Source organism: Siniperca chuatsi, linkage group LG17, assembly GCF_020085105.1.
Source record: "Siniperca chuatsi isolate FFG_IHB_CAS linkage group LG17, ASM2008510v1, whole genome shotgun sequence".
NCBI lineage: Eukaryota > Metazoa > Chordata > Actinopteri > Centrarchiformes > Sinipercidae > Siniperca > Siniperca chuatsi.
The window spans coordinates 11463634-11488592 of NC_058058.1; the positions used below are offsets into that span (position 1 = coordinate 11463634).

The 24959-nt window shown below is 38.8% G+C and overlaps 2 protein-coding genes across 8 annotated transcripts in view; one reads left to right on the forward strand and one right to left on the reverse strand.

Moving 5' to 3' along the window:
- tmem79a (transmembrane protein 79a) lies at positions 1 to 10147 on the forward strand. 2 transcript variants are annotated; one of them, XM_044172679.1, is made up of 5 exons: positions 1 to 212; positions 1946 to 2711; positions 5026 to 5220; positions 5368 to 5590; positions 7709 to 10147. In XM_044172679.1, the coding sequence occupies exons 2-5, from the start codon at positions 2054 to 2056 to the stop codon at positions 7899 to 7901; spliced, it is 1269 nt and encodes a 422-aa protein (XP_044028614.1). In that variant the 5' UTR covers positions 1 to 212; positions 1946 to 2053; the 3' UTR covers positions 7902 to 10147. The 2 variants fall into 2 exon arrangements, with proteins under 2 accessions (XP_044028614.1, XP_044028615.1); XM_044172680.1 differs by lacking the exon at positions 1 to 212 and adding an exon at positions 1263 to 1413.
- LOC122864907 (myocyte-specific enhancer factor 2D homolog) overlaps positions 10144 to 24959 on the reverse strand; it is a 29405-nt gene continuing 14589 nt past the window's right edge. Inside the window, exons 6-13 of one of the 6 annotated variants that reach the window (XM_044172672.1) lie at positions 24467 to 24523; positions 23556 to 23737; positions 21786 to 21815; positions 18892 to 19021; positions 18479 to 18674; positions 16713 to 16781; positions 15040 to 15090; positions 10144 to 14527 (exon numbers count right to left, since the gene is read on the reverse strand). In XM_044172672.1, coding sequence (XP_044028607.1) covers positions 14059 to 14527; positions 15040 to 15090; positions 16713 to 16781; positions 18479 to 18674; positions 18892 to 19021; positions 21786 to 21815; positions 23556 to 23737; positions 24467 to 24523 — 1184 coding nt within the window. In that variant the 3' untranslated portion in view covers positions 10144 to 14058. The remainder of the gene's footprint in view (positions 14528 to 15039; positions 15091 to 16712; positions 16782 to 18478; positions 18675 to 18891; positions 19022 to 21785; positions 21816 to 23555; positions 23738 to 24466; positions 24524 to 24959) is intronic. The other 5 variants (XM_044172673.1, XM_044172674.1, XM_044172677.1 and 2 more) reach the window with 5 other exon arrangements.

Sequence of the window (24959 nt, forward strand, 5' to 3'; positions counted from 1 at the left end):
GCAGATCTTTGACGTTCTCGGTACGTGGGAACAGAAGCAGAGTGATACCTCCTCCTCGCCGCCTCCTCTGTGGTTACGGAATGCTTTGAGCACCTGGTCACACCTGCCAGGTTACTTCTGACCTCACCAGTGAGAAACAGCTAAACTAGTGAGGTCGCTCCTGGTGGACAAAGTTACGGATTGTTTCGGTGATGTGACCGCAGTAAGAACAGGTACGTCCGATAGTTTTATCTGTTAAAGTGTCACGAGATGCCGTAAATACAGAATGGCAAAACAAGTTTTAGCTCTAGCTCGAAACCACGTCCCGCACCAGGCCTGACTAGCTACACCACAGTGTAGATACAGGATTGGAAAAGCTTTTTAAAACTCCTCACAACAAACCAGACCAGTTGGTAAACAAAGATCAGGTTTAAAGTGACAGTTCAGACTCTTATGTAACAAACTGGAAGTCTTAGTGGCAGCTTTCACTGAAGATTTCAGTGTTTGTAAAACATTATGGCATTAATTTAGGACTGATTTAAAAGTTTAGTAGACACCGAGAAGGAAATACACAAGCAGATATTTCCTCCAGGTAAATTTGTTAGGCTGCAATATTTGTTACACATGAGCAGATCTCTCCTCTTTTTTGTTTTTGGGATTAAAAATATAAAATCTACATGTGTCAAATCTATGTCAAATGTATTACAAGTCCAGCCATGGTTTACACCTTCATGTCACAGTCACAACAACTCAACAGCTTTTAATTTTAAAGCTATTTCAGCTGCTGGTGATGAAGTTGTACTGTAGCGCAGGCAAAGTCCAGGCTGTTTCCTGTGTTCTCAGAGAGCAGGAATGCAGCCGTGTTTATGTAGCTCGACACCCACTTTAAAGTTGAAATGTATCACTGTTTTCTGTTAATAATTGGCCTCCCAGATATCTCGAAGTTGGGTTGAGCTGGGTCTGACACATTGCTCTCACGCCTCTAGCCTCTTTAGTATTTAAAAGTACAAGTGAAAGTTTTGATTGAAGCAAGATTTAGTGGTTTGTGTAGCGTGTCTGGTCTGAAAGGATAGGGGAGTTGTCTGGTTTAGTAAAGATGCATCACTCTGTTATCAGTTCTGAATTGTAAAACATTTCCGCTGCAAATTTTACATATTGTTGACAGTCTGGGGAGTTAGTTTTGGAGAGACATTAATGTTGGTATTTTAAACTTAAGCAGGTAAAAGGTGCAGCAGCTGGCTTAGGGTGTGTGCAGTGCTGTATGTACTTTGATTAGTTGTCTTTTGGGGTGTTTTATGTCTGTAATTTGGAACTGCAGTGCAGAGTCCCACATGGACATTAAAGTATATTAGAGTTGACTTGATTAGTCAATGAATCGATTATTCGATTGACAGAAAATTCATCTGCAACGATTGTTGATAATCAATTAAACCTGTAAGTTATGTTTCCCACTGCCGTTTGTCTTATGTGACAGTAAATTGTTCTCAAAACAAGCAGTTTGAAGATGTTGTATAGACCAAACAATTAATTGGTTAATTGACAAAGTATTCACCAGATTAATTGATAATGAACATAGTGGTTAGTTGCAGCCCTGAAGTATATTTATTTTCTAATATATGAGTTTGACTTTATTAACAGTGGTGAAATAAGGAGAAGATGCCATACTGTTATCATCTTCAAATAACTGGACATAATGCTGATATATCCACAACGTTTCAATGTTTGTGATACTTGTTTTTGGTGTCTTTTTCTTCACCATTCAATACTTAAATTAAGGTAACAGTGTATTTATAGCAATCTTTAAGTGGAATTTGCCTGATTTTCTGACTTACACTCAAACAGGACTGACAGCTGCACAGACTCAAATTTGCTCTTTACGCTGTATTGATGATAAACCGTGAACTTGGACTTTTTATTTTTTGAAGGCGGACATTGTTTTAAACATGTTTTTTTTCCCCCCTCACAGAGAAATCAACAAATGTGGCCAAAAATGACTTTTAGCAACTGGAAGAAGCTTTGCTAACAGACAGGTATCGACTGAAAAGAGAGAGAATTGAATTAAAAAAACTCAAGAATGTCTGTCCTCGGGGGTCCAGTCTCAGAAGTAGTTTCCCTTTCACCTGCTGCGGAGCCACAGACAGCAGGAAGTAAAAAGCCACAAGAGAGCAACAGCTTAGAGGGAAGAAGGGAGAATACAGACGAGGAAGAAGATGATTTAAAGGAGGAGGAAGATCAAGAAGAAGAGGAAATGACCAGCTCTGCTCTTCTGGAGCCGAGCACTCTGCCGTGGCCCGGAGACAAAGACAAGAGGCCTCAGACGGACATCGGTGATGCAGACTGGTCAGAAAAAAGAGTTTCAAAGCCTGAAGAGACGGACACTGGGATCAGTGGAGGAACCCGGGACCTGTCGGAGGAGCAGAGCCGGGCAGAGAGCACAGCCAAGTGGAGGGAGAGCATGCCTGAGGGAGAGAGGTGGAGGGACGAAAAAGGGGACAGCTCACTGGCAGACGATGAAGACGAGGAGGAGGAGGAGGAGGAAGAGTCGAATTGGATCTCCGAGAAAGGTGCTCTGGGTTTCACTCCACGAGTCACGATTGTGCGTCCGTCCAGCAAAGAGCTTCCTGAGGAGAGCTGGCTCTTTATAGAGAAGGAGGACAAGAAGGAGCCGGAGATGGAGCCCGACTCAGCGGCTCAATTTTACCCGGAGTGGACAGAACAGGACGACAAGTACTGTGAGTGTAAGACACAAACTACACTTTACTGCAGAACAAGAATTACATTTAAGGAGTAAAAAAGTTATTTGCAGAGTGACACAACTTACTCCTGCTAACAGTGAAGTGTAGGAGTAACATGACATCATTGATCATATGTTGTGGAACAGCCAATCAGATACATGGATTCCCCCTACATCTGCACATTGTCTGTTGTTTAAAAAAAAAAATCACTCATTTTACTTACTGATGTTGTTCTGCAAAAACATATGTAATAAATTTGTATTTGTGTAAAGCCTTTTAATATCTCCACTAACAATTAACCTCTGAAATTAACAATATATGTATAACGTAAAAATATATAAATAGGGATTAGGTAATAGGAAATTGAAATAGAAACAAAAAGAGAACAAGACTGGTGAAGGGAAGAAATTCAGAGGGGAGGTGATCGGTGTTGCAGGTCAGCTGTAGTTAATTAAAATGTGTCCAGTGAATTATCCAAAATACAAGATACATAAAAGCTCACTTTATGTCAAGTATACCACCCATGTAATATCTTACACAATAAGAGCAAAATCCACTGTTCTACAGAAAACTACATTTAGTTAGAAGTTGACTTTTCTGAAGCTGACATATTTGGGGAAAAACCAACCCTATAAAGACAATAACAACAAGCAACTGCATCATTTTATCTTATTATTTCCATGGTGATGGTGATTTAAATTGGTGGTAGTATTACACAAGACCTTTCTTTTTTCTACATGGAAATAATAAGATAAAATGATGCAGTTGCTTGTTGTTATTGTCTTTATAGGGGTTGGTTTTTCTCAATATATATATATATATATATATATATATATATAAATATATATATATATATATATATATATATATATATATATATAAATATATATATATATAATATATATATATATATATATATATATATATATATATATATATATATATATATATATATATATATATATATATATATTAATATATATATAATAATATATATATATATATAATAAATATATATATATATATAAATATATATATATATATATATATATATATATAATATATATATATATATTATAATATATATATATATATATATATAATATATATATATATATATCACTGTTGTGAAAATCCAACTGCTTGTGGAAAATCCAACGTACCAACACTGTTGCTGAACAGTAACTTTTCTTTTTCCCAGAAACGACCAAATGGCATTATCCTTTTCATGATACTCATGTCTGTGTACTGTTTGTTTGTCAGGTTTGAGTTTCTGTCGATGTGGCTTCTGATTTTAGTGCTTTTTGGCAACTGAATCTTGAATCTCAGATGTTGGAGCTGAGTTTTTAAAGTATTCCCTTCTAGCAGCTGCATAGGCCTTTTTCCCAGAAGATATTTTGACACAGTAGGAAAAGCACAGGCGCAAATAATGAAATTAATGATGGTTGACTTCCATTCAAGGGTCCTGGTATTGTGCATGCTGCCTCACTGTCACGGCTTTGTGGGACACTTGAATAGAACGGAGCTGTGCTTCTCTTCTAAATGTCTGCTGTAAAAAAAAAAAAAAAAGGCCAATTATTATGACTAATGTAAAAAAAAAAAAAAAAAAGTCCTGTTTCCAGTATTGTTTTGGGCATTTTAAGCCTTTATTAGTGAGACAGTAGAGAGATGACAGGAAATTAGGGGAGAGAGATGGAAAATGACAAAGGTGTCTGGCCGAACTCAAACCGAGGATGTTACTGCTCATGATTGGTGCCTTAAACCCCCCGGACCACCAGGACGTCCCATTTCTTAATCCCCTAATCTTTCTTTACTAACTATTTAGTGATTCCCTGCCCAAATATCCTCTTTCAACAGCTATTAAATCAAATTAAAGCCAGATTAAGTAAGATTATCATCTGTCAAGGACAGATGCTCACACAAACTACTCAACTGTCATTGTCATTTTAAATCCTGTTGAGAAGAACAGAGGACACATAATGTCTTTGTCTCCAAATGTGAGGAACATCAGAGCTCGCGGTGATGTGGATTTTAAGTCATTTAGTGTATGCAAAATGATAAACAAACAACTTTCATTTGATTCCTGTGTTAGTCCAGGTAGGTTTAAGTGTTTTCTGAAGCACATTTCCACTCTGTAAGTAAGTGAGTCACTGCACTCTTGAGTCTAGTAGCGCAGAGTAATGATCTCTTTTCTCCTTAATCAGATATAATTACATGTATTGAGATGAATCATTCAGTCTCATCCTCTTTGTCTCGCTGTCACTCTCCCAATAAAGACAGTTATAGATACTGATTTTCCACACTTCCTCAGACCTTTGTGAGCACCTGTGCAGTGAAAAACTGAAGCTGGCTCTGGCGACGGTGGCCGCAGGGATCCTCTTCCCTCTCCTGGTGTGGGGAGGTTACGCCCTCCTTCCCTTTGACTCACCGCTGCTGCAGAGCACCCCCCTCAGGGTGGTGTACACTCTACGCTGCTCCTTCTTCGCCATCATCCCCATCCTGCTCGGTAAGACCTCAGTATGTTCATGTGTTAAGTTTATCGTCCATTGAAACAAACACTGAATGTAATTTAAAACGAACGAACTGCAAGCTGCAAACAAAAAAGCTTCACGCAGAATAAAACCAGGTAATATTAACCCTCGTCTCTCTGCAGGTGTGGTGGTGCAGGGCGTGGCCCGGCTGCGTTACAGCACCCTGAAGCCCCTCTATCAGAGTGAACTGGTTAACAGAGAGGTGATGGTGCACTGGCACTACATCAACGAATCGCTGGCCCTCTTCCTCTTCTACTTCCTGCAGCTCGCTGTCATGGCAACCTACATCAGCCAGGACCTGGTCAAGTTGGTGCCGCTGCTCACCATCATATTTGTTTTCGGCAGGTATGTGTGCTCGCTGTCACACACTGACGATGGTGAAGAGATAGATGATGTTTACGCTTGCTTATTGCTTATTAAATGTCTGCTGAATGATGCTATTAATGCAGTTTAAAGTAATTTGGGGTTTTTTATGCCTACTGTGCAAAGGAGTGACTAGTCCAGTGTAATAGGGCTGTTCAGTTGCAGAGGCCACACAGTAACCAGACTAAATAGGGGCTAAGGCCAACAAGACATGATGCAACACCACAAAACCGATGAGTCCAACTTCCTTTTAGATTTTAAACAAGGCTTTAATGAGGGAAAACATTAATATATTGATCTTAATGGGAAAACAAGTATTGTTTTTGCTTGTTTTTTGAAAAGCCACTAATGTGAGTCTACAGCCATGCTAGTGGCTCTGTGAGGTTGTACTTAGGCGCAGCGTTGCTTTGAGCTAAATGCTAACATCAGCATGCTAACATGCTCACAACAACGATATTAACATGCTAATGTTTAGCAGGTATAATGTTTACCATGTTCACTCCCCTCTTCTCATTTCTCAGTTTGTACATCCTCGATTCCTTTCCTCGCCTCCTCTCCTCCCGTCTTAGTCCCTCCCACCTGAGATGCGAGCGGAGGAGGCAAGGAAGAGACACGAGGAGAGAGAGGAGTCGAGGCATCGGGCATTTAACAAAATGAGATTTGTAAACTGATATCCTCACTTCGAAGCTGTCATTTTAAAGTGACGTGAATTAAATATGACGTGTGGCACAGCTGCATTATCTGTCTATTGGTAACGCCTCTTTTCTACGTCACGGGTGGGGAAAAGACTTTGGCAAAAGATATACCTGTGCATCCTCGCTCATAGCTCTCTCCACGCTCCTGTCTTCTTCAAAACATAAATATTTGTATCTTTATGGATAAAACAAACAATTTTTGTTTGTATTTTCAAAAGCCTTTAATGTGTATTTCATATACAATATTCTGATGCTATAATCAGTTTGGCTTTTGGTTGCACTTTGGCTCGTGAAGGAAATAAACTGTTGGTCTTCACATTATTTGAATAGCTGAAATACACAAATATGACACAAGACAGGGATGAATACAAACCCACATCTAAACCACTGACTGTGTGTTGGAGTAAAAATGTAGGTGAATATTTAACTTATTACCCAGTCTGTCTGTTGTACTCACTGTGGCCGTACATTCAAAGCTTCGCAGTGCTGATCATTAGATACAGTCACCTTTTCCACTTCCAAATAAACTGGTTGAACTGGCGATGTGTTTTAAACCCGTCTGATAAATCATAGGGTTACATGTCAAATAAATTTATTCGCCACTGTGCAAGTCTGAAGTTTACAAACCAGACTCTTTTCTTTTCTTAAATCTTTTACAGTTTTGCTTTTACACAGGATTATACATTAAGGAAAAACATTCACACTAACAGTACACTGATAAACCACTACAAGAACTACAAGTGAGTTGGGGTTAGGAGGTGGGGACACACAACTACAGTACAGTACCACATAATTAAAGATTTTATTAAGTTATCTACATTGGCGATCACAGGGTCGACTCACAGATACAGACTCAAACAGAAAAATTAAGAAAAGATGGCGTCACAGTGTTCGCCATATCGCATTTAAATGCAAATTTCTGCACATATCTGCACATATTCTTTCAATGAACAATTCAAGTAACCAGTCATCTACTGAAAAACAACAAGCCCTCTAAGCTCTAATACTGATTTGTACAAACCAGGTTCTGGATGTATTTTTGCATTTCAGCATCAAGTTTCAGCTGTGACTACTGTGGGCTCTGAAAAAATATTCTCAGGCAGAATCAAATGCAGGATGAGGGGAAATTAGAACGAGTAAAAAAGCATCTATTAAGTTATTAATCCAGATCATTTGAGTCGTCAAGCATTTGATACAAAAGCTGATGAAAGGCATGAGGGAGCTAAGCCGCCTATGTTCCTGCTGAAAAGGGAGAGTGGGTGTACGAGATGCTGTGGGTCGTGATCACATCTTTTTGTCATTATTTATCTAAATCAAGGCGATTTTTATAAATCTACATCAAACAGAAACGAGTCTGAAACGCCCATCTCATCTGCCTCTGTAACTGTTATTTTCTGTGCTGCAGGCTGATCTACTGGCTCTGCCTCTCTCTGGGCAGCAGCATCAGGGGCTTCGGCTTCGGCTTCTCCTTCTTCCCCATACTGGTCATGCTTTGCGCCAACCTGTACTACATCTGTTCGTCAGTCGGAGAAGGGGCGGTTTTCGACGTCACACCGCCCACGACAGCTCCTCCTCCCAGGCAGCGCTGGTGGGGTTAAAGGGCAACGTCCAGAGGCGGTGAGGAGTTAAGAGACAAACAGCTGTAATATCATGACACAACACTCAGGCATTTTTTCTGTAGTGGCGGAATCCGTCATTCCTGCACTGGCTTCAGATTGTCTAACATAAATAGTATCAAAAATGGAGTTTGATTTCATGAAAATCTCAAGGATTATAATTTTTAGTATTTGATCATTCCTTTGGCTTTTGTTCAGAAAGAAATCAATGACACGAGGGGTGTGGGTGCATTTGTAGCTTGAATCTTCTTCTCTATGAAAAAAATGCAGAAATTCAACACTATTCATGTTGGTAGTTAAGAAAGAAAGTTGAAAAAGTTTACATACGTCAACAAAGCTCTTATCTGTATGCAAATTAAAACTCTACAGCGGTGTGGTCTGAAGAAGGGCTCTTTTTACAGTGTATATTTACTCATTTTACTAATGTTCCACTGCAAATCTTTATACAGTCTGTACCTTCTTTTTGTTTTCAGCCAATAAAATCAGTTTTTTGAGGCTGAATAGTTTCAGTATGAGGCATCCAGTGTTTGGATGTGATGCAGCAAAATGAAGACAGAAAAATAAGACATGGAATCTGACAACTGTTTATTTTTTTATTGATCAAAGGCTTTTCTTTGTTTATAGCAGCATTAGCTGTTGGGCTATTTTTTGGATAGTCTCTTTTCTTTCTTTTGAAGGATTGTTTTTTCAGTGTATGAGTATTTAAAGTAAATCTGATCAAGATTTGGGACCCTGAATGAGTTCAATAAAGCTTCATTAACAAATATGACACTTAACATTGTGCAGCAGATGACTGAGGGGGGACGACATTACTTTTCATTGATTACCTGTCCAGCAAAGATAAAATCATGACTACAATTAAAGTTGAAATGGCAAGTTGTAAATGTGATCATGATTCATGAGGCAAGTTTCAACAAGACCAAACAGTCGGAACAAAAATGCGGCCAGTCTTGAACAACAACAAAAAATGTGGGCAAACTGCACGGGTGAAGAAAGAAGCTGCAGTTTTACCACAAAAAGACAGAAATCATTCAACTCTCTGACAGTCTACCACAAAGTCAGTGCGTTACTTTCACAGAGCAAGGATCCGTTAATGTTTCCTTACTGTTGGACAGGTTTATTTTTGGAGAAACCCAAAATATGGCACTATGTTGACCTTTAACAGACAATTAGTACTATAAAACGTTACATAAGTATGAACATGTAATAAATGAATCAATAGATTAAACTCTCAGATTAAGATTTAATTTATTACTTGATCCAAAAGATAAGAAAAAAAAAAAGCCCATCACAATTTCCAAAAGCGATGTCTTCAAATGTCTTGTTTTGTCCGACCAACAGTCCTGGGGCCAGTTTTCTGCATAACAAGTACTTTTACAATTGATACATTAAAAGCAGAATAAGGAGGATTTTTCGGTTTCTGTTTGCAAACACGATTCAAAGTTGGCCCCTCCTCCCCGTCTCAACGGGCGAGAGAGCGAGAATGAATGAAGAGAGGGAGCGGCATTGGCGAGAACAAAGCAGTGAATCAGACACTTCTAGGTCCTAAGTGATGATTGAGAGGGATTATTTTTGTATGAATCTATACATGTTTTTTTTTCCTTTCCTTTTTAGGAAAATCCTACTTATTCTGCCTTTTAAGTACGTTTTTCGACCAATCCTGTGCTTTTACTTTAAAAGCAGAACTTTTCCTGGTAATCTAGTACTTCTGCATTGTAATATTGCTACTTTTACTTAAGTACAGGATCTGAACACTCTCAAATTTTATTAAAAGCTAAACAAAAAACCCAAGACGACAACACCAGACAAAAACATATTAAAGCTGGGTAAAAGATCAGATGAATGAAGGTGTGATTTGTTTTGCTATTGTGTTAAATTATTGTTTAATCTCAGCCTATCAGACGTTGACTCGCTCACAGTTGCTGCTTCCCTCGGTGTGTAGTTATCACTGATTGTGTGAAATTAAGCTGCATCGAACATGTTTGTAACTGACAATGAGCGGGGGAACGGACGATAAAGAGGAGAAAGACACTAATGCACCTCTGAAATGGACTGAATTACATTTTCGGTGAATTTAGAAAGATTTCTGGAGATTTTCTTGCACCAAATGTTGCTCATTGGGAAATTATTTTAGATGCTCTTTTATTTTGTTACACAGTAAACAGACATCAGTGGTTCACCTTTTTCATTTTCATGACAGGTTAGAAAATAAACCAGACTCAAGTTCATTTCACTCAGTTTGTCTATTTAATATATAAAATACGGTAAAACATACGCAAAAGGGTAAGGTCTCAGGGGACTTGATACTTTGGTACAACAAACACTTTTTTGTAAAAGCGGTATAGAATTTCAATAACATATCAGTGCATACTTTGTATATGAAAATATACACAAACTGTATATCATTCTCAAAAAAACAACAAAGAAATATTTTCTTTACAACAAAAACCCAAAGCAGACTAGCTCAACACAATATATTAGCTATAAATTTCATCTTTAGTATATCATATGCTACATTATTCTGAGTTGTTTTAAAACCCATTTGTGATGCATGTCCTTTATCATTACTGTACGTAACATAAGTCTTGTTGTTACCTGCATCCCATGCATTTTCATTTCTCAAATTTCATGAATTACTAATTTCAGTTGTTTCCCCGTTTTTATAAATATATTCTATATCTTAATTAAAATTGCAGCATTTAACTGGTATTTCCTTCATTGCATTTGCTAATACCACAATAACTGATCGTGCAATTTTCAGAAAATTTTATGAAAAAGGAAACCAGTACTATGTTTATGATAAGGAAGATAAAATAAGAGAAAATAAAAAACTGTTGACTATTCTACACAAAATAGCAATAAAATAAAATCGCCATAATAATATCATCATAATAATAGACAATGGAACTGTCACCAGCACAAATTAATCCGAAAATAGTGAGATTCTAAAAAACATTGTATACAACAAGTAACAGGGGTGCACGTTTTCATTTCTCATATAGATTGTCTTGTGACTACACTGCTAGATTGGACAGAGAACCTTTTTGTACATGAACAAACCTGCATGAGGCGGGATGCTGAAGCCAATCGGTGTGGTGTCAAGTTTTAGTCAACCATCAGCGCCCACAAACAAAGAGCTTCCAAGGAAATGCGTTGTTTAAAAAAAATAAATAAATAAAATAAATGGTAATGACTGCATGGTAAAACAGGAGATCATTAGCTCTGTCTGAAGGCTGGTACCACTCATCAGTTGGATCTTTAAAGGCGGTAGCTTAAAATTTACCGCACAAACATGATTATGAGTATCTTCCCAAAATGTAGAACTATTTCTTCAAAAAGGTCCAGTGTGTAGGATTCAGTGGCATCTAGCGTTGAAACTGCAGATTGTAACCATTTGAATACGGCTCACCTCACACTCCCCTTCCAATCGTTTAGGAGAAACTACGGTGGCCGCAAAACTCACGAAAAACACAAGGCCCAATCTAGAGCCAGTGTATAGTTTGTCTGTTCTGGGGTACTGTAGAAACATGGCGACCTCCGTGGAAGGGGACCCGCTCCCTCTGTAGATAAAAACGGCTTATTCTAAAAAGGTAACGAAAACACAAGGAATCTTATTTTCAGGTTATTATTTCAAATTTATGAATATTATCGCCATATTCTGCAATAGGGCCCCCAAAATCTTACACACTGAACCTTTTAACGGTTTAAGGGGCATATTTTCTCCAACACCAGTTTATTGAAAGTGTTGGATGTTAGACTGTTGTGCAAGGATGACTGAAAGAAGAAAACAGCACTAACTTGAAATTAGCAGAGTGAAAAGCTACCCACCACACTGTTGAATGAGGGCCGGAAAAATGACCTGATCATGGAAAACATCAACAACACTGGTGTGAAAATGACACACAGCATGAGGATGTTTGTTCCAGACGCTCGCCACAAACACACAGTGTCGGTGTCAAACACTGGTTTCACATTCTGCTGTGACTAATCGCACCAAAAGGCATCAATTCTTAAAAGCCGCCATGTCCACTTCTTGTGTAAAGCGTGGGATTGTTTAAGTAGATAAAACAGCTGACACACCAGTCTGCACTTTGAGCATCGTCTCAAGGAAAAAAGAAAAAGGTCAAGCAATCAGGAGAAACTTCCTATTTGTAGGCTATAAACAACCTGTGTACACACACACTCATACACAAACTTGAAATGGTTCTGACAAAACTAATTTGTACTAGAAAACATACAATTAAACTACAAACACAGCACTTGGTAGCCAACGTCTTGACTTAATTTCAAAGTGAAAAAAGGCATAATCTGTGTCTGCTTAAAGTGGAAAAGATTTTACGTGATTCTGTCGATCAAAATATGCGTCAAAGAAGTGCGTTTTATCTCTTAACTACACTATAAAGTGAATGGCAGTGTCCTAATCATTTCATGTTAAGGTGGTTATGGACAATTATACTTTGATCGTGGGTTTTAAAAATGTGTGGTAGGAGAATATGATGACACCACAACCAAGCAGGCCTCTGTGACTGAGGGACAGAAAGTGCACACACACCATCAACACTAGCATAAAATAGGTTTACTGAAACAAGTGTGGCGTAACCCCTGCACCGTAGCTCGAAACATATCAAATTCACACTCATATATGCAAACAGATCCACTGAGAATAAACACATTGCTTGTTTTTAGGGATACCTAGCAAAGTCTATGCAAATATATTCATATGTACATACACGTCGTTGAAGCCGAAAAGCTATTTTACTTTTGTCGCCAACTGAAGCGGTAGAAATATAGAAAATGTCTTTTTCCTTTCACTTTTTGAAACACGGCAAAGAGCTAAGGAGAGCTAGAGAGAGCTAAAGAGGACATCGAAGCGTTTGTATAAGGAGTGATTTTTATACAAAGTCAGAATTCCTACTTCTGGACAACTATCGGACCTTCAAAACAGATTTTTTATTTATTTTTTTTCAAATACCAACAGATAAAGAACACTTGGACTGAAGGAACCAAATACTTCCCTACCCAAAAAAAAAAAGCCACCAGAGGCTCAAAAAACTCCTGCTATGCATTTAACTGGATGGCATCTACTCCTGGGTAATAAGCTGAGTGACTGGCTGGATTTCTGGTGCAATAATTTCCATCCAAGTTCCAGAGGAGATGACGTGAGAGGACGGGAGGAGCACCCAGTCTGAGGAGAGAGAGTGGCGGCAAATTCAAAGCCTGAAAAGCATCAAACAGTTTCTAGTTCTCGTTTTCCGTGACAGTGCGAGTGATAATTCGTCAGTGTCCCTGCACCGAGTGCGAGAGGCATTTGGCATTTTTTTGTTGAAGAGAGGTTGATATTGGCACTCTGGCAAGGTCCTCAAATCCACAGCCGCAGAGTGCCACCTGAGGGCTGTTAGGCTGTCGGTCAATGTGGCGGCGGAAAGAACCATTCATGGTGAAGTATCCTTACCTACAAGACCGGGCTTGAGTCTGTTTGCTCAGTGCCAGATAAAAGCTCAGTCCTTAAACTTGTCCAGATTAAGTTATATCCAAAAGTGCAGTTTGGAAGTGACTTATGGAAGAATGGACAGCACACAATCCAAGCAATGTTGGATTTCAAAGAGCAAGAAGTGGTGAGTCATACGGCAGAAGTCCCATAATGTCGACAAGCCACCAATCACATTGTGAACAATGTAGCAGAGCTCGATGTAAATACATGAAGGTTATGCAGAAACCATGTGAAAGAGAAATGTTTTTATGGTTTCGTCAGATTGCAAAAAGGTTTAACACCTCACTTCTACCAAAAGAAACTACTATACGGGAGTCCATTCAAGCAAGAAGGCTTTAAAAATCTACTGTCCCTCTATTCAAGGGCCTACCCGGGACAAAATATCCAGCTGAGCACTAAGCCATCCTCTCTTCACTCAGAGTGTGATGCCCAAATGATTTTTTAAAATGTTTTTTTGGCAAAGCCTCATAAGTCTGGGTGATGCAGCTGAGTTGTATGATTTTGGACAGAGGCAGATGTATGATGATAGTGTCACATGGCAGTGGGGTCGGGGCAGTGGGAGTTTAAGGATGGGTGTGGGTGTGTGTTGTGGGTGTTTAAGTGTCACCAAAACTTCGCTGTAGGTGCAGAGGGGTGGTGCAAGCTACTCTATGTGACCCAGGCGTCCAATCTCATGCGCTTGATGTTTCCTCCCTCCTGGTCTGGTTCGTTCGACGCCCTGAGGAGCTCGGCCGAGGGGCTGAAGTCGGGCGGCACGGACCGGCTGGCGGTACCGCCGCTTCCGGTAGCACCGCCGCCGCCACCTCCACCTGCACCTCCGCTGCCGCCAGCTGCACCGGTGTCATCACGATCGCTGCCTTCAAAGGAGCTGCCGTTGCTGCTTACACTGTCTGCAGGAGAGCGGCCGGTCGGGGGCTCCAGGCACAACAGGGAGCCAGGGTACTGTGGCGGTGCGGTCAGGATGGCTCCTCCTGAGGTCGAGGACGGCGTGTTGGAAGATGGAGGGGGACAAGGGGTGCTACGATCCCGGCCGGGCGAAACAGGCTCCGACTTGATGCTCACGCTGGAGTTCGTATTGACGGTTAGCATGGTGCCTTGAGGTATATGCGTCACAGGCCTGAGAACAAAAGGAAGGACAGAGGAAGAAAATGGAAGGTAAGGGACAGAACGAAGAAGAAAGGTGAGAAAAAAAAATCAAAAAAAACAACAACATACAAATGATTAGCTACTTGACAAAGGCTTATGAAAAACGAGAAGGTCACTCGCGTCAAGACAGAAACCCACATTACAAGGCACAGCACCAACAGGGAAAAGCCACACTCGATTATTCAATAATCCAATAAATTCTGAGCCTTCAAAGCAGAAGTAGCACCCCCACTGCTCCCAAAAGATCAACACAACAGCCCTGGAAGCATGAAATGATTCGTGTGACATGGTGGTTCGCAGTGAGTCAGCTATGAGGTGAAGAAACTACAGATGACAAACAGAAAATAATCTTGGGTTAGAGAACATGGTGGAAACCGGAACTACGTCTCTTTCCTGTTTAACTGCAGACAGCACCAGACATGCTTAAGGGGAGCCAGCCAAAAGCGCACAGTAACACAGGAAAAAGGAAGTGTGATACAGTACCGGCCCAACCACTCATCTCTACCCAAGAGCAGGTTGGACGGAGAGCCAACACTGTGGGGAGAAAACAAAATGTTGGAGCCCAAACCAAAAGGGAAGAGGTGGATTAGAAGGCATGTGAGGAGAAAAGTGTGAAACATTATTGCGAGCAAGGTTTCTTCAACAACAGCAATAATGTTAATAATGTCTTAGCAATCAGAAACACAAAGATCCTAATCTGCTGAATTTTTTGTCCAAGCACACACAAAAATCCAGACATGAAAATCTTGTTTTCTGATCTACAAACACAGTGCATGGAGCATTGACACAAGAATAAATGTGTTAATCAGGACAATGACGCTCTTTGCAATTTTGCCTTACTACAGAGTGTGTACGGTGGCCCTTAAGGACAAAAATGCAAACAAGCGTGAATGTAAAAACAAACTTTTCACTTCAGTAAGGTGCTTTCATGGTTAAATTAAGTATTATTTTGATCAAGAGAAATGCGCCCTAAAGGCTGCAAATACTAAAACACAAGCAATAGAAATGTGCAGCAAGAGAAGGAACATAGAAGACGGAAATGACAGCAAAAATACTGAAGCTTAGATAGTTTCGATATTTGAACTGTTTCTAATTTTGGAGTGCATTACTCACAAACTTAATGTTTGTGTATGTATTTTGGGATTTGCAGCATTTTATGATTTTGAGCGCTGGGCTTTCATTCTTGCATGTGTTTGGTCCTTAGAGGCCACCATATTTGTGGGTACAATAAAATAGGAGGGGACAAAATAAAGAAATTTTCTCTTTGACTGCTCAAATCTGGGACTTACAATTATTTTTTCTTAAAACTCTGCATATAATCAACCTTTACTGTTGTGTTACAATGTTATGCTTGAATAGTTTGGCTGCAAATCAGCAAAAAAAAACCTGACATTATCAGTGCATTAACTGCATTTTGTTATTTGCGCTGCTAGCTAAATACAAGTAACAATAATTAAAAAATGCTGTTGTAGTGATTGGGTATACACAGTTTCTATACAGTAAAGTGATTTTACAAATGTTTACGAATTAATATACTGTATTTAGTGGTTCATCATCACAGAAGCTCAGCTAATAGCATGCACACATCATATATTTTAAGGTTTTGAGTTATCATGAATTATTAGCCCAAATGTAGTAAACTACCTCTCAACTTCTTGGGTTACTTGCATCAAAAGGTTTAATTTACTGATGCAAAATAAAAAATAAAAAAATACAGTAAAGTGCTTATTTGTAAAAAGTCATTCAGTAAAATATAGTAGCTGCATTTACAAAGATGGAGAACTGTATTTTTAGGCTGCTTAGTCACATAAACTGGTTTTGAGTTGATGTTTCACATCATAACTCAGAATAAGCCACTTCAACACATTTTCTGATCAAGATGATCAACAGCTTTCACTTACATTTGTATTCTCCTAATCTTTGTCAGCAAAATTAATAACAACCTTGATATTTTTAAATTTAACTAAAGGTTTAGAAAGTTTAGCCAGTTCTTTGTTATGAGTTAATAAAATAAATGTATGGCTGCCTTTATGGCAACGTATACTGTCTGTAGTTCTGTTTTAGACAAAAGCCCTTTCAATGCAAAGTGGACTACACATCCCCCCTGCAGGCAAGGTCATGACATTTCACACACGCACACACTAGTGGCTGTTCACCTCAGATTGGCAGCCAGACTGGACACCTGGCTAGACAGCTCGCTGCTCTGTTTGTCCATACCCCACATGCTGTGGACAAGAGGAGAGAACACACTTCAAGGATCTGGTGTTCATGCTACCAAAAACACAACCCGAACCCTGCAGCATTCAGCTTGTGTCCTCTAATCTAAAGCAGAGGCTTCTCAGTATTCTTCTTAAATCTTGATATCTTACATAAAATGGAGAAAAAAAGTGAAAAATATCTGCTAGGGCTGCTTCCAAAAAACAATTCCCTCAAATCCTGTTTCATTTACTTGATACTTAAAGCAAATTATAATGAAGGGAGATTATTATACCGCTGGCAGAATCTTTCACTTCTTCAAAGAAATGTTACATTTTAATTCTGACTTTGAGACTGAATATCATCATGAATGTCTTTAAAGGACTGAACAAAGTTGTGTTTACAGTAACTGTGACAGCAAGAAGACACAAGGTCAATACACAAATGTGTGTATGTGTTTCACCCAAATATGAGGATCCTTTACATTATTTATTCAAATATCTTTAAATTAAACCTGATAATCACTTCCCATTTCCCATAAGAATGAAGAGATACATTTTTTTAACTATGTATCACTGTCTAAACCCTCATGACGTTCATTGTATAACATTAGGGCAGGGAGGTATATCTCAGCCAATATTAAGAATATCTAACTGACATGATTTTTCTCACATTGGTACATTTTTATTCCCTGCTGTGTATGTTTGTGAGCTGTTCCATAAATCAAGTTTTAGCCTGAATGCCAGTATGCCAGTACAGGGCACACTCATACAATAAACCCTGATGCAGCACTGCAGAGGTATGGTGGAAGTCACTGTTTTATACGGTTTACATAAATTATTTCCTTTAATTCTTTGCAACACACTGAGATAGAATGAGGTGCATGCTGCTGTTCTTTATTTCAAAATATCTCTTGTAATTGTTTAGTATTTGTAAATATTATACTTTAGCGGGGGGGGGGGGGAATCTGAGTTTTATCAGTCAAGGAACCTTAACTGTCATTAAAAATGAATGATAGTTTAAAAATGTGCTGATTTATCATTATACGGATACATTTGTGTAATTACACTGATATTGATTTGTGATTATAATCGCCTAGCTTTATAAATGTATATATAGTTACATGTTATACAACTTGTGTATTTTGGTACCACTTTTTATAAGGCTCCCTCTTTCATACTTAAGTAAATAATGGCTTAAAAAATGGTTTGTACATAATTTACTAATGCTTTATAGATCAGATATAAGCCGTTAATACGTACCACTTTTGGGTTGCCAGTTTGAGAAATATCTGTTGCTGGAGAGTCATTAAGGGTAAGTCATTAATAAATGATTCCCATTTCTAATAAGCCTTTAATTCTGCAGTTAAAAAAAAAAAGTTTTCATAAATTATCTTTGTGACAGTGAAAGAGTTTCCTCCCTCCAAACACTGCACAATATTTCATACTGCTGAAGTGCATCAACTCCAGAAAAACTGAACACCAGATATTCAGACTGATGTTATGAAGAGGCTGAGATGGTGAGATGCTGGTGAGAGACCAATTCACTAAAAAGGAATGTGAATTGCTTGTATATAAAGTCATGGTATGGATATCATGCAAGCTGACTGGGAAGGTCAGTAGTAAAGTATTTCAGTATTACGACGGTTATCAGTAGGCGCAGCTTTTTGGAAACCAGGTTTAAAAGAAAGACGCAGCGCCGATGAGAAAAAGAAGAAAAAACTTACACCAAGTTGCTGAGTGATGCGAGATTAAGTTGTTGTTGCTGCTGCTGTTGCTGTTGTTGCTGTGCTTGCTGTTGTTGTTGCGGTTGCTGGGAAACTGCCTGCTGCTGCTGCCATGTGGACACACTGGTTGGCAACAAGCCGCCAGGTGACGCCAGAGCATGTAAAGCAGTGATGTCTGCACTGGTCAGCTGGTACTCTGAGAGAGGATAAAGGATAAAAAAAGTCACAATCTAAAGCTCACATTTTCTTAATTTCATTTCTGGTATATATTTGTAATTCTGTCAGTTTTTAAATTTGTTTTCTTTACCGAACCATGGAGGTAAAATAATATCTTTTTTTTTATAGCCATCTGTTGCTTTCTCCCTTAACTAAAAAGGATATTTTCGCTCCCAGAGCTTGTGTGTTTAGTTCACCTGTGTTGTATGCTGTGGGCATGGCGGAGAAGGGCAGCCCCTGTGCCAGGAGGCTCGGTGTGGCCACAGAGACCACCGGTGTGGTGAGGGTTTGAGCCACCTGGACTCCTGCTGCAAGCCGCTGGGCGTTCTGCCAGAAGAGGACACCGACATGTTAGTGACAGCAGAAACAAGGAACCAACTTTCACATGTGGCCTCAGTCTAAAAGACTTATTTCAATAATGCAAATTCTGACATGCTGGGAATGACAATGTGGCTGGATTCATAATGATGTACTGAGTCGAGTAAATCTCAAAATCAAGTGGATTTACTATCAGGAGGTTTTTGATGACATGCATCTTGTTTTGAGTGTGCCATAAACAGACATATTACATTAAAGGCAATTTATTCAACAGTATTTGTTTGGGCAATTTATGCCTTTATTAGATAGCGACAGTGGAGAGATGATGGGAGATTAGGGCTTATTTTTTGACTTCAAATTAAGTCATTAATACACAATTTAACTTAAGGTGTCATATTGTGAAAGGATCATATTTACTGCTTTTTTAAAAATCTATAATTTTTAATTATTCTACAACTTCTAGAATAATTTCACATGAAATATGTAAATTTATCATCATACATACGACTTTTTAAAACCATCTGGGGCTGCAACTAACGATTACTTTCATTATCAATTATTCTGCCCATTAATTTCTCGATTAATCAATAAATCCCTGTCAGAAAATAAAAAGCCTCTCACAAGGTCCCAAAACCTAAGTTGACTTACTCAAATTCCTTCTTTTGTCCGACCAACAGTCCACAACTTATAGATATTTAGTTTACTATCACCAACAAATATTCACATTTAAGAAGCTGGAAACAGTGAATTTTTAATTTACTTAATTTGTTTATTTAAATTATCGCAGATTAATTTTCTGAAGGATGTGTAATGGATTAATTGACTAATCATTTCAGCTGTAATACTATCTACTATACTGTACATACAGTACACGCTGTACTTTTGTTTGAGATTTACAAAATTTCAGAATAAATTTACAGTTTTAGTACAATAAATTATAACTGAGTCGTCCATGCAGATTAAAACAAGCACTGGAAGTGATCTGCAACTATTGTGACCCAGATGTTTGACTTTGAATTGAATGTGCAGCTCATCTCATGTTTCTCCAGTGGATGTCACTAAAGGCCTTACAGTATGTTGCGTGGGTGCACTCCACAACGGTTAACTGTACTTTTTATGTTTCAATCATTCATTTTTAGAGGAGGCTAACAGGGTACAAACCTGCTGCTTGCTCTGTGTTTGTACATCAAGTCAGACATTTAAATGCCAAAATATTCAGTGTTTCTCCAACACAGGTGCAGCAGTAATGCGGTTAGATCTGTGAAACTGCTGCCTTGAGGTTTTATTATTATGTACCTGCGCTGAAAGACACAAATCTTTGAAGTAGTACAACACTCCAGAGTCTGGTTCAGTTGAATTATAACACAGATAAAAGCAAACTGAGGTCCTTTGTAAGAGAAGAAATAAATTTAAAAAATGTCTGCATACAAAAAGCCAAAGATGCAATAATTCTGGTCTGGAATTACTCTTCTCAATTGTGAGACCTTGTGAATGCAGATCATCCTGAGAAGAAACATTCGGCCAAAGTTATGACTGTAGCGCTGAATTTATAGAGAGAGAGAGGAGACAGAACGGAGAGAGAGGCCAGATTCAATTAACTGTCTTTGTGAAGAAGCGAGGAGGGGCGGCAGGCTGAGAGTGATGAAAATGAATCACTATCCTCTGGAAAATGAGATTCTTGTCCATCACCTTTGAGTGGAATTGTAAAGAAGGGACTGACAATCAGCACCAGCAGCAGCCAGCATCCCTCTCTGAGTAAATTCAGTTTAAATTAAAAAGGGGATTTTACAGGATAACAAGCTTTCCCAATCAGTAAACTGTACCTACGTTTTTAAAAATTGTTTTTAGTGTATATATTTAGTTATTCATCTTTTTAAGTTTTTCCATTATAAATAATATTTTAGGACAAGTATAATCTGTAGGGCTGTAGCTAACAATTATTTTCATTACTGAATAACCAGACCATTATTTTAGGGATTAATCGCCTATAACGTGTCGAAAATAGTGAAGAATGGACATTATAATTTCCCAGAGGCCACGGTGACATATTTAAATTGCTTGTTTTGTCCGACCAACAGTCCAAAACCCAAAGATATTTAGTTTATTCTCATATATGGCAGAGATGAGACAGAGTTTCTGTTGATCTATTAATCGACTGATCGTTTCAACATATCATTTGGTTTCAAAATAAAATGCAACTAAAGATTAGGCACACAATCCAAGTGTTTGTTGCAAATGCTTTGGAGCTACATAGAAAAGACATGACTGAAGAAAAACATTTGAGTGAAATGCCTTTAATGTAATGCCAGTTAGTTTTTAAACATCTCTAATTGACAATTTTGGTGGAAGGTGAAAATGAGAGTCGGTGTGAGTGTCAGTGAACATGCTCTGCGGCGCTTCGCACCACAATGCCAAGTGAAAGGACACCCCATGCTTTAAGTGGCATCATATGATGGAGTAAATGGGCCTGGTTCAAAACTGACGGGATCGCTCAATTCTGCTAAAGCACTGTGCACTGACTACTGTGGAGGTTTTTCTACATTATCACTGAGAAGATCACGATCCTAACACTATAAAAAATGCTGGAAAAACACAACCATGAGCCCTGAACCACATGCAATCAGGTGGGAACCACAAGCTGAATCCCAAGAAATGTCAGTGGAGCAAGACCAAAACAATGAGGAACTCTTGTACAGTTTTGTAACCATGCTAATAATGTGCGGACAGTCGATATCCATCGACTCATGCGAGTGACTGATGTGGGGAAAATCACCTCGTTTACCAATTCCAGCTCATCCTCTGTCTGCAAAGGGTGGTAACACAGAGAGTTACAACTCTGATTCATATTAGTAACTAAAAGTAAATAGAGTAATTAAAAAAAAACAAATAATAATAAAACTACTGTACTTACTTTAGTTTGGCAGACTACTTCTTTAATATTACTGGTTTGTTTAGCAAAGTTACCCATGACATAAATCAATGTAGGCTAATTGTTATAGTAAATGTGTGGGACCTGAAATCATAGATGGTGCCATCAGTCTGCCTGCCTGCCTCCAACCATCAGCACAAATTAAATAGTTGACAAGACAACCTAACCACCACAAGGTCCATTTAGTACCTGTTCTGTAGCTTTTGATCACATCAGAAAATCTTCAACAGTTTTCTACTGTTTCCAATGATCAAGAATAAATAATCAATCTCAACTTTTGAGCCAACATGGAGAACAAGTCCGTAAACCTACAAAAACTTTTTTTGGGGCTACTTGGAGCTGTCAACACACCACTGACATATTTTCATCTTATAAAGTTGATATGGTGAACGTGTTAGCAAACAGATGCCTATTTGTACAGCTTGCCGAGACGGAGCAACATTAGCATTCATTTGGAGCTGTGTTTCTGGTCGATGACGATTGTAAGCTCAATATTTGCTTTCCTTTTAGCTCTGTTTTGGTTTCCACCAACTCCTGAGGGAAATCTCTGGCTTTTTAGCTGCTAAATGCTCCACTACGTTTACCTGCTAGTCGCTAACTTTGTCGTTTGGGGCTGGGCAGGTAGAGTACAGTGAGTTTATCAGAGCCTTTTTGATGAAAGCAGCTGCCTGCTGCAGCTGGCAATGACGCTGACAAGAGCGGTCAGACTGCATCAAAACAGTTGTGGGCCGTAAAACCAAAACAATGAGCTGAGAGATGCTAAAACGCTCCTTAGAGCTGAGAGGATCTGCAGGTTATAATTCTCTGTGGGTCTGTCACTACGAGTGACCCGTTTCACATACAAGTAGTTATGTGATCCATTTTAAATATAAAAATACTGCAGGTTTATAATGCTCAGAAAAAATGGAATTCCATGACAAGTGGGCATCTTCTGCTGAGGAAGATTGTGTGATATGATCAAAAGCTCCAGATCAGCTATTAAATGGACCTTGTCGTGACATTGTTTCCAAAGTCAAGAATAACCTTTCAATCTCAAAGGAAATAATGTTTTAATGACCTGTTGGTGGTTAGCATATACTGTCAAACATGGCTATAAGCTAACGTGGGTGCATGTTTAGTTGAAAAGGTTATGAGAAATCTCAGTGTGTCAGTGGGAGTTGGCTGATTTATCTAAGACTTTACTAACTTTGCCAGACTAAATAATGAGATGTTGAGCACAGTGGAGAGTTCACATCTTTGCTGCCAGGTCTCAAAAATGATGTCTCTAACAGACTGTTTATCTTCAATCTAATTCTTGGATTTCATATGATACATCAATATAAATTCCCAATGTTTTTGTATAGTTTTCCATCTCATTTGTTGGCCAGTTAAGGCATGCTTTTCTGAAATAAAATGAAAATCATTTCTATCCTCTTATGTCCTCTTAACAAATCTTCTGGGTCTTTCAGGTGCTGGTGTCTTGGTTTTGTTAATGTTTGTGAGATCCTTATTTTTAGTATCCTAAGTAATTAAGTGTGTTTACAGAGGTATAAAGTGCCATTTTTTCATTGCATAAGGTTGGAAATCTTAACTAAAAGGACCCAGACAGCACAAGTTCGGCTTGGTTAAGCTCACCATCTGCATGAGGCTCTTTCCACCCTGTGAGGTGATGACTCGGAGGTCTGGCTTGCGGCTGTTGACCATCTGGGGGCTGGGAGGTGGGGGTGGAGACTTGGCCGGAACTACTTTCCCCAGACTGTTGCCGTTGGAAACGGTGAGGAGGCCTGGGGAGGCCCTGGCACTGGTGTATCCATTAGCTGCGGGGTGATAGAGGTGCGAATGGACAGAAATCAATAGGAAAATCAAACAGGTGAATGCAGACAGCGGGGTATGGACAGTGTGTGCACTCAAAGGTGTGTTGAAATAATCCTCCAAAGCTTTCTTTTTCAAACTGTTTTTCTATTCTGAGATGCTCTAATTTAAAGACATGTTAATGTCGACAGAATAAAGCGGTCTGTAAAGCAAACGTCACGTCATCCAGAGTAAAAATCAAACAGCTAAAGAGATGATTTCAGAATCTTTTTGTGTTGGTGATTTTTGGACAAATGTATTCCTTCTACTAAAATCTTATGCAATGTCTTCTTTGAAATGTCAACATTTCTTCAAATAATAAATGATTTTGGAGCCAAAAGACTTAAAAAAAAAAAAAAGGTGTTACATTTTTACTCTCAATATCATGTATAAGTATACAAAAACATTTTCCTGTGCAAGCATTTAAACGAACTGAGAAAAAAATGGACCAAACTGTGCTATAATGTTAAAAAGTGATCTATAAAGCAGACTACATGTCCAAGGGGAAGTGCTAGGAATCTCATGCATGTCTGTTGGTGTTACTGGTGGCATCCCCTGATCCCTTCAAGGTACAATCACAGACGGTGCAGAGGAGGAACCTTGGAAAGGATTTGGGATAAATACTCTAATACAGACCAGATACCAGAAGAACGCTTGGTGATAAAACAGATCTGAACAAACATAGGAGTACTCACGGACTGGACTTGGGCATCCTCCATTTGAATTATTCAGGTCGCCTCCAAGAAGAGCACCTATTGAAAAAGGATGAAATGGATAGATAGGATGTGAATTAAGAACCAAAACGACACTATAAGATTGCACATTTTCTGAAATATAGCAATATAACTGTACATTATTTCTGATAAAATCTGAAAAATAAGGAAGCAATGACATATTGCAATCAGATTTGTGATCTGGCCAACGGAGACGCATATATGTGGCTTAGTGTCAATGAAAACGTCTTAAATCTCGTCTGGATTTTATCCGGATATGAGACACTTGAAATAGCAAGTGTAAATGGGGCCTAAGGTAATTAGAAGCCACACTTATCGACTCCAGTTCATCCATGCTTAATATTTGGTTGATACAGCTATAAACTAATAATTTAAAAAGGTTATACAAAAGTGAAATATTTTGGAGGAGGAGTGCAGCAAATGTCACACACTGCAAATTAGTCCAGTGCAGAGG